The sequence below is a fragment of the Sceloporus undulatus genome, chromosome 6 (assembly GCF_019175285.1).
Source record: "Sceloporus undulatus isolate JIND9_A2432 ecotype Alabama chromosome 6, SceUnd_v1.1, whole genome shotgun sequence".
Lineage (NCBI taxonomy): Eukaryota > Metazoa > Chordata > Lepidosauria > Squamata > Phrynosomatidae > Sceloporus > Sceloporus undulatus.
This window is the reverse complement of record NC_056527.1, coordinates 54,876,561-54,889,092: the sequence shown is the minus strand read 5'-3', so window position 1 is coordinate 54,889,092 and position 12,532 is coordinate 54,876,561. Positions and strand designations below refer to the sequence as shown.

The window sequence follows — 12,532 nt, the reverse complement described above, 5'->3', positions numbered from 1 at the left end:
ATGTCATAGGATAATTGATTTGGAAGATTTGTGTTGAATCCAAAGCTTGGTAAAATTTATTCTTTGGGCCACACTACCCCAAATCCACCAGCCAGCATGTCTGTATGCATGGGATTCTGGGAGTTATAGTCCAAAAATATTTTTTATAATCTCTGCTTGAATCTAATGGTGTGCATGTGTGTCTGTTAGATAAAAAAAAACCTCTTTCTCATATTTATCACTTTGTAGCTTATGCAGCATTCTTGGTCAATCTCACCTTTGACACTGGATCCGACTAAGCTATTGGAAGAATTTCCTCGTTGGCTAGAGAAGCTTTCTGCCCATCACCAAGGTGGTGTTATAATAATAATTGACTCTATTGATCGAATCCAGGTAAATGTTTGCAATATTCCTGTCTCTTACGTTATTGAAAGATGAATTTAGAACTACATGTGTTACTACATAGATATTGTACCCTTCAGCCTTTTTGTTTCAGCTAAATAATTCAGTTGTGTCTAAGGTTATCCATTTTGTAAAATAGACAATTCAGCTTGGTTAAACACCAGTTGAGTTCCTCCCCCCCCCCCTTTTTAACTTTGAAAGGTGGGGAAAGTAATCTGCTTGCAGAAAAAATATGGAAAGAGAAATAGGAAAATATGATTGGGAATGCCTGGATCAGAAAGCATTGCATATGGTAACCCATTAACATTAAGTTATCTGGTAAAGCCTCTTGTAGATGTTGGCTGCAACACCTATGTAAGGGTTGGAAAAGTTAATTTTTTGGATTATGGATTACAGAATCTCTGGGTGGTCATGTTGAATGTGGGACTCCAGCAGTTGTAGACCTAAAAATGTGACATATTTCACTAGGATAACAATACTCATATTGCTGAGTTGCCAATTTTTAGTTAAGCTCTTCTTTTTCAGCAAGCCGAAAAACACATGAAGTGGCTAATAGATCCTCTGCCAGTGAACGTAAGGGTCATAGTATCTGTGAACGTTGAAACTTGTCCTCAAGCATGGAGGTATACTGGTTTTTAAAGTTTTTATCTCTGTATTGTTTTAAACATTTTGTCTGTTATGGGCTGGGAGATGATACATACATAGATACATACATTAAATAAATAAATAAATCCTGTGCCCTCCAAATGAGTCAGACTATAGTTCCCATAGGCTCCACCCACACGTCGTAGGGGATGATAGGAACCCTGGTGGCGCAGTGGTTAAATGCCTGTACTGCAGCCACTTACTCAAAACCATAAGGGCTCAAGCTTGACTCAGGCTTGCATCCTTCCAAGGTGGCTAAAATGAGTATCCAGCTTGTTGGGGGCAATAAGTTTACAGTTGTAAACCGCTTAGACATTTTTAGTTTAGTATGAAGCGGTATATAAATGAAGCTGTTTGTTTCTAGCACAACTGGAAGTTACAAAGTTGGAAAAAATCGCTGTAAACCTTTAAACTGAAATGAAAATATTTGGTATTTAAGATGCAGTTGAATGTGTAGTATTATTTCCATATAATGACTGCAGTAAAATGAACCTTTCCAGTACACTGGTACCCCGGGTTACGAAATTAATTCGTTCCGCCGCCGCTTTCGTAACCCGGGATACTTCGTAAGCCGAATAGCCCATAGGCGCTAATGGGGAAAAGCCGCGGCTGCGCCGCGGCTCCATTGAAAAAAGCGGCGGGGTTTTTTCGTAACCCGAAAAAACCTTCGTAAGCCGAAGCAATAAATCCCTATGGGATTTATTCGTATCCCGAAAATTTCGTAACCTGGGTATTTCGTAACCCGGGGGACCAGTGTATAATGTATAGAAGATAGATGTGTGGGGGGGGAGGCCCATGGTATATCTTCTGGCTAAGGGGGGGATGAGCGGTAAAGGGTATCAAAAGGACCCAGGAAGTACTTCAGAAATGGTCTATTACAACTTGAAAAAGTTACTTTCAGGACCACAATGTACATAGTCCCCCACCTAGTATACTGGTCGGGGAATTCTGAGGCCGATAGCCAATAATAATAATAATAATAACTTTCTTATTCTTTTCCAGATTCAGGTGATAGAACTTGCCTATAAATATTGCTTTCATATAAATTTAAAAAATGTTTTGCATACGTTCTCCTGAAATGATTTTTCTGGATATTATGTTTTTTTTAGCTTTAGCTATTGAATATTGCTGTTTTTCTGGGCTAGGTGTTTTTCTGATACGGCTGATTAATTATAAATTTTTAGTATGGCTTTTCTTCCCTCCCTCCCTGTCACTTTTGGGAAATCTTTTGTTTGCATTTCTGAATGCTAGAAACTAATATGAAGGGCTTTTACCCTCAAGGTTGGTCTGTAAAGTACTTTTAAATAAACAAGATTGGGATTCACACACCTACTTACCAGTATATACACTGTAATTTCTATATACTATGTATATTGAATTGAAATAGTACATTATCAACCAAGACAGTGATTCTCCACTTCCTCAATGAAAGGTTGTGGCCAACTCTACACCTTGATCCATTAAATGCTAAAGATGTGAAATCTCTCATTAATGAAGAGTGCAGGTGTGCAGACCTGAAGCTGACTAAAGAACAGGTATTGCTGCTTTATTTCTGCATGAATATTCTAGCCTGATAGTTATCAAACTCAGTTGTTGTGACACCTCCCCAAGCCAAAAAGGAAACTCTTAGATTTATCAGGATATAACTGTTTTTCTTCTAATTAAGGCCAGTGTTGTATACTGATAATTCATAAATCAACAATGAAATTGTCTGAAGAGGAAGTATCTCACATATGTAAAAATACCAGTGGAGGTCCATCTATGTTTAACTGTGTGGCTTTTGTACTGATTTCATTGTTGTTTTATTCTGCATTTTGTGTTTGTGTGTGTGGCTTTTTTTTTTTTGGCATTGTAATTTAGTTGTTTAGTTATAATTGTTTTATTATTTATGGGCCATTCTATGTCACCTGGTGACATAGAAACAGGAATATTTAATAATATAGGAAAAGTAGAGTCAGGGAATGGGGCTGTGGCAACTGCACACCACGGCCCCAATCCACCTTGTAGCTGCCTGAAAAAGGAGCGGCAAATAGATGCTCCTTTTTTGCGTGGCAAAAAGCTGGCTTTTCCACCTGCGCTATGGCCGAAAACTGGTTTCATAACACTCAGTTGGTGTGTGTCATGTGAATGCCACATTGTCAGAGCATCATGAAGCCGCCTTTATGTAAACGGCCACCTGGAAGGCATCACAAAGGGGTGGTCTGTTTTGCCCCAAACTCCTCTGAGCCATGATTTCCCTTTATGTTTGAAATCATGAGTTGGATTTATAACACTATTTAGTGTAAATCATGGTGTGCTTTTATGATTTAATAGAAGCATTTCGTTTTTGAAAGATTAAGTGTTCTGAGAAGTCAGGTTGCTGCCGTAGTAAAATAGAAAAGCACATTTACTGTATAGTCTGTGAATAGCATTTCTGTGAAAATAATATGACATATGCAGTGCAAATATGTGATTTATCAGATTTCTATAAATAATAGATAAGACAATAAAGACCTCTTTAATATAATGTTTATGGTACCATTTCCATATTATAAAAAGAATTGAACATAGTGATAGTTGTCATTAGGGCCAATAGGGAGGAAACCAAGTGTATGTGAGTATGTTTTTGTCTTTGGAGGTAGAATAGTCCCAAATCTCTCTCTCTCTCTCTCTCTCTGATATGGTGTAAGCCAAAAAAAAAAAAAAAAAAAAAAGTGACTGCCAGTCTTGTTTACAACAGGCTGACCTCTAAATATTTGCTATGGAGTAAAATGGCCTCAAATTACATTCCACATGCTGTAGGCATCTGTCTGTTGCGATCTCAGATGCCTCTCAACTCTACAGGCTCAGAGAACTGAGCCAAATAACATGTCAGGCAGGCCTATATAAAACCCATTTCAAGTCTCTCATGAGATATGGCTGTCACCAGAACTTTGAGCTCTCTCAAGATCTCACATTTCATAGAAGTACTGGAACTCTTGCAAGATACATACCTCTTCAGAAGTGCTTTATATTAGGCCTACCTTGCATGTACTAACCACTCTTTGACATCATGTCTTCTGGAAAAATGGCATGAAATCCATAAAAGTGCCTTTACTGACGTCCTATGAACAATGATAATTTTGAAAGACATCATCTTTCTTATCCATTGTACACTCATGAACATGGAGGTATGGCTTCAATATGTAGCTGCTTTTTGTGACATGCTAATGTGGCTGTGTATTTTATGCTTTATTTGAGGTTGTATATTTGTGCACTATTTTTAATTTCTCATAGCAAATGCAATTTCACATTTATTGTGTGTGTTGTGTGTTCAAACTTGTTATAGGAGAAGAAGCTTGACAAACACAGTCATTCTACTACAACTTGCAATGCCTTATATGTCACACTTTTGGGCAGAATGATGGCTGGGTATGTTTAAAAAATGCTGCAACTGTGTAATGTTTTACATGTGCTTTGTTAGCAAATCATTATCAGTTTAAAAAATAAAACTGTGGATGAAATGGGAGTTTTACTGTTGTCTTTAGTGGAAACTGGATTTCACAGTGGCATGATTTGTATATAATGCTGCATTAACAAGCACCAGGTTTGCATGGTCCATCTTATCTGACTTCTGTTTTAATTGAGCAATAGTTTATCATCAGAGAGCCAGCATGGCGTAGTGGCATGTGGGTTTATAATCACCTCTGAACTGGAGACTAACCTTGGCTGATTTAAACCACATCTAGGCAAGATGTGGACTTCCTTATGTTGCAGTCTTTTCAGCCCTGGCCAGCATAGGCAGTGGTAAAAAATGAAGGCGGGGTCGCAGATTGTCAAATCCTGGTTTTGGCTATGATTTGTTGTAATCCATTTCGGATCTCACATTCGGAGAAATGCAGAATACATCAAACAAACCCATTAGTCATTAATAACACCTTCATCAATTTGCATACCACTCTCCAAATCTGCTTGTGATTCTGGCTTGTTAACAAACCACAGTTTAAACAAACCAAGATTCCTCCAGTTTGGATGTTACAGTAAACTAATTAATTTAAACAGATTCTTCCAATCTTCTCCTCTTGGCATGGCGTGGAAGGAAAGGACGACAGAGTACATGAACCAGAGGTTCATTTCTGCTTATTCCATTATGGTGTAATGTTAGTTCTGAAATTAACCGTGGCGTGTATAAAATCTACAGTATTTCTTTGTTTCTAGCTCTACTGAGATATGGATTCTGGAACAGATTTTTTTGTTTTGTTATCACTTTGCTCTCTCATATGATAGCAGCTATCATCAACCTAACAGTACTCATACATGAGTTAAAACCCCAAAAGCTGAGATTTGATGTTAGTACTATTGTAATTCTTAACAGCAGTTACCAACAAGACTCATTGGGTCCAATGTTCACCACACAAAAGTTTATGAACTGTTTTTTAAATTGTACCTTAAGAGACTTGTTCAGTTAAAGCACAATAAATGCTTATCTGGCTTCGAACAATTTTTTACTAGTAGCTTTCATTCTTTTTTATTTAGTCTGCCCCTCTTATTTTGTGGGATTTTTTTTTTTACTGGAAGGCTTTTTTTTTTGTAGTAGATGCTTTGCTGACTAAATGAGGTCAAGATCACATGGGTTTTGGGGAGGAAACATATTTCAGTTTTCCCAAATGCAGGCCATGCTTTGCTTTCTTTTCCCTTCCCTTTTTCCCCCCAACAAAGTCTGGCATACATCAGCAAATGCTTTCAGATCTTAAAATTTGAGATGCAGTCTTACATATATCTCGCAGTTGCTGACATTCATAACAAAAAGCATTACCCATAGTTGCCAAGAAAATCCCATGACAAGTTTGCCTTAAGCTCTCCATAAGGTGGAAACAATTTGAAGGCAAACAACAACAACAACAACAGCCGCAACAGTAACAATTAAACTTTAGTTGAGATATCAAATCATGTGTTTCCCTTCTAAATCTTCCCTGCCTCCTCTCTTTTCCAGTGCTGGGAGCAGCGAAAATATCGATGTAGTTCTTCAAAAGTGTTTCCAGTGCCAAGATATGGTGTCACTGTACAAGCTGCTTCTGAGATCAATTGAAGAATCTTTGAAAAGTGACAAAGACAAAGACTTAATGAAAGAGGCAAGTATGCAAGTCTGTGTTTGTTTGCTTTGGTGAGATGTTGTGTATTCTTTCATAAATGTGATTTTTTTTTTAAATTAACTCAGTAAAAACTAGAGCTTGGAAAAATTACTTTTTTGGATAACAATTCCTCAGATCTCTCAGCCAGCTTAGCTGGAGCTGTTGTCCAGTCACTCTGGCCTGTTACAGACTGCCAAAATAAAGCTGCTTCGGGTCTCTTTGGAGGTATGCTGTTTAAATGATGCATGGGTCCTAAGAGTCCGGAGGTTGCATCAAAGCCACACTCCATTCCTAAGCACTGGAGTGCAGCTTTGGTGCAGCTTCTGGATTCTTAGGATGCATGCATCATTTAAATAGCATACCTCCAAAGAGACCCGAGCAGCTTTATTTTGGCAGTCTGTAACAGGCTTCTGTTCCTATCTTTCCCCTTGTATCCTGTGAAACACTTCTCAGCTACAAGAAGCTTTATCTGTGTTTTTTTTCCTTTTGATTTGTTTTAATATGTCTCTGTTTAAAAAGTTTTAGCAGTGGATAGGACAGAACTATTGATTTGCTATCCAGCTAATGTATTTGTATCCTTTTTCCATAGCTAGCCAAACAGCAATTTTGAGCAGCGAAAAAAAAATTAACCTAGATCCCATAGATGCTTTTCACACAAAAGAATGAAAACTCAGATAGATAGATCTTGCACATAAGTTTCAATACTTCAACCTCATGCAAATGTTTTCTCTTTAAAGGAGAGCCCATTGAAGAAAATAATTTAATTAAGTATACAGATCCTGTATTTTGGCCCTATAGCAACTGATGAAGAGCTAGAGAAAAAGTGGCGCTTCAGATATTGTTGGCCCACAATTCTCATCATGCCTAAGAACTGTCTATGCTGGCTAGATCTGTTGGAAACACAGTGCAGTAATATCTAGAGGGCCACACATCCCTCAGCTTTGAGCTTCAATTTTTGTTGGTGGTGCTGCATTAATTAGTAGCAGTCAGAATTTGCCCATCAGATTCAGTGAGGAGTTGATGATAATAAATCTGTTTAAACTGTTTATGTTTGCTGTATAGATTCTCTGCCTCATTAGTGTCAGCCACAATGGAGTCAGTGAGTCAGAACTGATGGAACTCTGTCCTGAACTGTCTTGGGAATTGTTGGCCTCCTTAGTCTACAGCTTACACAAGATGTGTTTTTTGACCTACGGCTGTGGCTTGTTAAAGTTTCGGCACCTCCAGGTAACATGCACTGCTTTGTCAAAGGCATTAGTTATCTGCTAGTTTCTGCTCGTCTTTACAGTAGTTTTAAAGTTCACTAAGTGAGCATAAGGCAAAGTAAATTTATTTACACAGTATGACATTTTACATACCTTAGTCTTTTGAGATTCATGCCACTGATTTCAAATTAGATTTCTATACCATCCAACTTAACAAATAGTCTCAGCGTAGCTTGCATTCATAGAAACCCAAAATAGTTGGACAATAAAGCAATACAATCACAAAGAGAGAAAATCCAGTACAGTCGGCCCTTCTTATACACGGATTCAAGCATACACGGTTTGAAAATGTTCCCAAAAAGTATAAATTTACCTTGATTTTCCATTTTTTATAAGGGACACCATTTTGCTATGTCATTATATTTAATGGGAATTGAGCATACACGGATTTCGTTATACACGGAGGATCTTGGAACCAAACCTCAGCGTATAACAAGGGTCCACTGTATTAAAATGTTAAAAACAGTCAAAAACCTCCCCAAACAAATAATACATCCCAAATCTGATATTTTTACAAAACGCCCAGAAGATTATGGAAATCTTCCTCCTCCCCCAATGTGCACATGCACACAATTTCTTTCTTTCAGACTCTCTGTCTTATTCTTATTCTCTCTCTCACTCACACACACACACACATATGCACTTGGCACATTTGGCGAGAACTTGAAAGTTTCTTCAGGTAATGAATTTGACAAGTTTTCAGAGTGAATTCGTTTGCTTGTTTTATGAATCTAAAATGTGAAGTTATGTATGTGTGAATCTTTATTATTTATTTTGACCTCCTGTTATGTGAATTGCAAATGCATTGGGTAAACTGGTTCCAGAGCTCAATTTAAGCCAGTGGTTCTCAACCTGTGGGTTGTGACCCCTTTGGGGATCGAATGACCCTTTCACAGGGGTTGCCTGAGACTACTGAAATACACATATTTCCCATAGTCTTAGGAACCAAGACACCGTAATTTTATGGTTGGGTCACCACAACATGAGGAACTGTATTAAAGGGTTGGGGCATTAGGAAGATTGAGAACCACTGGTTTAAGCAATGTATTTTTTAGGCTTTGGAAACAGTGAAACTGGAATACATGGAAGATCAGAAGACTTTGGCTGCTTCCAGAGAAAAACTGATACAGTACTTCAGCATGCAATTAAGGTGAGCTTTTCAGCATGCAAGGCAAGGAAACAATATAGCTAATACACAGGTAACTGTAACATATATTTCTGTAGCATTGCAATGAAAGGACTGAGCTGTAAATCAGTAAGTCCCTTTTTCAGAGGTCACTTTTGTCATAATCACATTAAATCAGAGGTGGAGAACTAAGGAAAGCTAGGGAGCTGCATTGGTCCCTCAGGAAACCTTGGAGGGCTGCACCCTTCCATGACATCCACCTCCACACACACAAATTTTTTTGCACCCAAATGCTCTCTAGGGGCCTTGCGGAGTATTTTCACAATGTTTTTAGGACCTCCTTGGCCTTTTTCCTGGGCCCAAGAAAGGCCTTTTTTTTTTGACAACAGAAAGTGTATGGAAGTCACTTCTTGTTAAGTTCATGCTTCAATAAAGCATTCTCCAGGGTCTAAAGTGGTCCAGCTTCCCCCTTTCCTGAGCTTGGAGAAGGTTTTTTTTAGATTATAGCTTCTAGAACCCACCAGCCATGATGACCCTCTTACCAATTTCTGTTATAAATGCATGTATTGATAAATATACATGCGCACTGCTTCAAAAGTCAAAGTACTGTATTTAACTGCATGGACTCTTTTGATCTTATAAGTGGTTTTATCTGTTCTTTCTCAACTCACTGTTACAGAATCTTTAGAATTTTTTTGTTTTGTTTTATAATCATTGTTACTGGCCACTTCATGTGCTATATGCAGAAAGGCAGGATATAATCATACATGTAAAAATATGCAAATAAGTGTTTTTGCAAATGGTGTTAATTTAACTGTAAAGCAGATTGTTTTAATCTCTCACCCCATATTTTGGGTTTCCCCTCCCCATTTCCATCAGTGAAGAGAGAGTGACTTGGCGGAGTGCAGATGAACTCCCCTGGTTGTTCCAGCAACATGGTGACAAACCGAAATTACACAAGTGCCTGCTGAATCTCTTTGTATCTCAAAACCTGTATAAAAGGTAAGGAGTTGGCACTTTGGATCTTCTTCTTCTTCTTCTTCTTCTTCTTCTTCTTCTTCTTCTTCTTCTTCGCAGGTTCTTGTTGCAAAGGCTTTGTTTTCTGAATGAGCGCACAATTTTAGAAGCTCAAAACTTTTGTATTCCAGAACCAAATAAAGAATAATACAGGTATTTAATCATGTACTTCAGGTGTTCACAGAAATGAGTAGAATGCTTCTATACAGTGACAGAGATTTTGGAGGTTGACTTCTCAGTCTGTGTAACTCAGGTGTTCAGTCTCATTCATCCTGAATTTTGGCTCATGCACAGAAATTAGCATCTAAGGTATCATCAGAAGAGAGAGAAAGAGAGGTCTGTGTGGACTTTAGTCAATCTTAGGCCAAGGCAGGAGTGGGTAGTCAAAGATCTCCTCTTGTGTGTGTTGGAGTGAGTAACTGGGTTTCATAGCAAGTGAAGGGCTCTTCTAAAGATTATGCTATGAATGGGGCAGAACTGTTGGGAGGACTTGCCTTTGTGCAGGGTTACATGGGATTGAAGGTGTGGGTGGAACTGATGCTACTAGTCTTTCAGTCTTTAGTTAAGATAAGTGAGCTGTAGCATTTAGTGTCAGACTAGAACTGGAGTAGTCACGGGTTTAAATCTCCACTCAGTCATGGTGAATTTCACTTGTGTGAGCTTGAACCTGCCACCATCTCTGTGGCTTGCTCAAATTGCTTTTTTGAACTGCAGTTCCTAGAATGCTTGCAATCATGCTGGTTGGGGGGGGGGGGGGTTCTGGCATTTCTATATATCTATAATTTTAAATATCCACAATACAAGACAGTTCTTATATGATTTCAGGACTTGTTGACCCCTGAGAAGAAAGGAGTAACCCAGAGCGCTCCAACAGAATTTTAAAAAGATTAGTTCATAAACACAGTGGGAGAAGAAAGATGTGGATATTCTGGCTTGTTGGTTTGTTTTAGATCCTTGTGGGGCACTCATGGATGCTTAAATCATTGTTGTAGTTAGTAAGTTGTTTCCCCCTACCAGGCTTCTTATCTAGTCAGGAATTCCATGCAGCTTTTGGTTTTTGTGTTAAAAACTTCTTCCAAACTCAGTGTAGAAATCAAGTGGGCTGGTGAACAAAGGACCTTTTGCCCTGTCCTGTTCCTTTGCTTGGGAGACAGTGCTTTAGCTTGTCTGTTTTTTAACTAGCTGGGAGCCTACATTCCTATGCTGGCTGTGGAGGATAAAATGTTGCTTTTCCTCACAAATAGTGAGGAAATATGTTGTTGTGTGCCTTCAAGTAGTTTCCAACTTACGGTGAATCTAGGGAAAACTTATCATGGGGTTTTCCTGGCAAGATTTGTTCAGAGAGAAGTGGCCTTTTACTTTCTCAGGAGTTGTGTGCCTAAAGTCATCCAGTGGGTTTTCTTGGCTGAGTAGAGATTTGAACCCTGATATTCAGGGTCATAGTCCAATGTTCAATCCACTACACCATGCAGGCTCTCAGCAGGGAAATACACACTTCTAAAAAAAAGAAAGAAAGAAAAAAGCATATTGGTCATGTTTGTGGTCTTACTTACAAATGCAGATGGACCATCTTGGAAATAAAAATGCTTACTGTTGTTTTTATTTATTAGAATTTGTTCCTTTGAACCTCTGTCCATTGTATTTATTGCACACAGGGGACATTTTGCAGAACTACTGAGCTATTGGCAACTTCTTGGCAAAGATAAGAGCTCCATGGCAGCAGAATATTTCAGCTCTCTGAAGCTCTATGAAAAAAGCTGTGATGGAGAGGAAAGCATGATTTTATTGGCTGATCTCTATGAGACTCTGGGGCGATTTCTTAAAGATCTAGGTCTTCTCAGTCAGGTGAGTGCATCTCTATGGTCTGTGTACATATCCTGTTTCACATGTGTGGGTTCTTGCAGAGAAAGTGATTCCTTGAGAATTTATTTTATTTTAAACACTGGGAAACAAAACAAGCTACTCACCTTTATGGCTGTAGAGATCAATTTGTAAAAGTGTGTGATCTACACAGAGGCCTAAGAATGCTTGATTCCTTCCATTTCCCATCAGATATCTTCATTTATTAACAAAGTTTCTATGCTGCCTTGTAACTTGAAGCACTCTGAGTGGATTATAAAAAAATAAGTATTCAAAACAAAATAAATGTGGAATGAAGTACACCGGGCAGTAACAGCTGCCCTATTGGTGGAAGGTAAATCTGATCTGTGTTTTATGTGTTTTAAAGAGTCTATCCAAGGTTCTCAACATATTTTGGGAGGTAGAACAAAGTAGCTCGACTAGGCTGCTCTAAAGTCTAGACTAAAGCCCAGAGAAGATTCACTGTCCCACTGACATGAATTGGTTGCAAATCTTCTGGATGGGTCTGGGTCTCAAATGGTGGATGAAAAAGATTTGCTCAGGAAACAACAGATCACATGGGGCTGCTGAGAGGAAGGTTTACCCCAAAGTTCTGTGCCACAGTTAAACAAAGTCAAACCAACAGTTTACCCACCCAACCCCAATATCTTCTTTTCAGTTCTTTCCATGCCCTGCTCTCTATCAGTGCTAGTCAAAGTGATAGTCTGTGGACTGGTACCGGTCCATCAACCACTAATGCATGGAGAATGTATAGAAAAGAAAGGAACAATCATACCCAATGGGCACAAATAGGGTACCTGACCCTGACACACACAGAAGAAATTACTAGTCTGCCTCATCAGGGAGCTTTCACACTACACAATAATAATGCTATAATTCTGTGTTAACTGCCATATTTCCATCCATCCTTTGTAATCCTGTGATTTGCACTTTCAGGGAGGGGTATTTAGAATTCTCAGCCAAAGAGCTCTAGTGACTACTTAAAACGGAGACCCCAGGATTCTGTAGGACACATGTTTATTTAAGGTTTTATATAGAGTTTTAAATAATTTTAAATTTTAATATGTAATGTTTTTAACTTTTTAAAATTATGTAATTTTAAAATTTTATATCTACATTTTAATGCTTGTACTGTTTTTAATAAGTAA

At 38.4% G+C, this 12,532-nt stretch overlaps 1 protein-coding gene across 1 annotated transcript in view; it reads left to right on the top strand.

Moving 5' to 3' along the window:
* Positions 1–12,532, top strand: part of NPHP3 (nephrocystin 3) — a 42,116-nt gene that overhangs the window by 21,628 nt on the left and 7,956 nt on the right. The window contains 9 exon segments of the mRNA XM_042473510.1: positions 229–372; positions 907–1,004; positions 2,459–2,561; positions 4,334–4,416; positions 5,978–6,116; positions 7,179–7,343; positions 8,437–8,531; positions 9,387–9,509; positions 11,180–11,369. Coding sequence (XP_042329444.1) covers positions 229–372; positions 907–1,004; positions 2,459–2,561; positions 4,334–4,416; positions 5,978–6,116; positions 7,179–7,343; positions 8,437–8,531; positions 9,387–9,509; positions 11,180–11,369 — 1,140 coding nt within the window.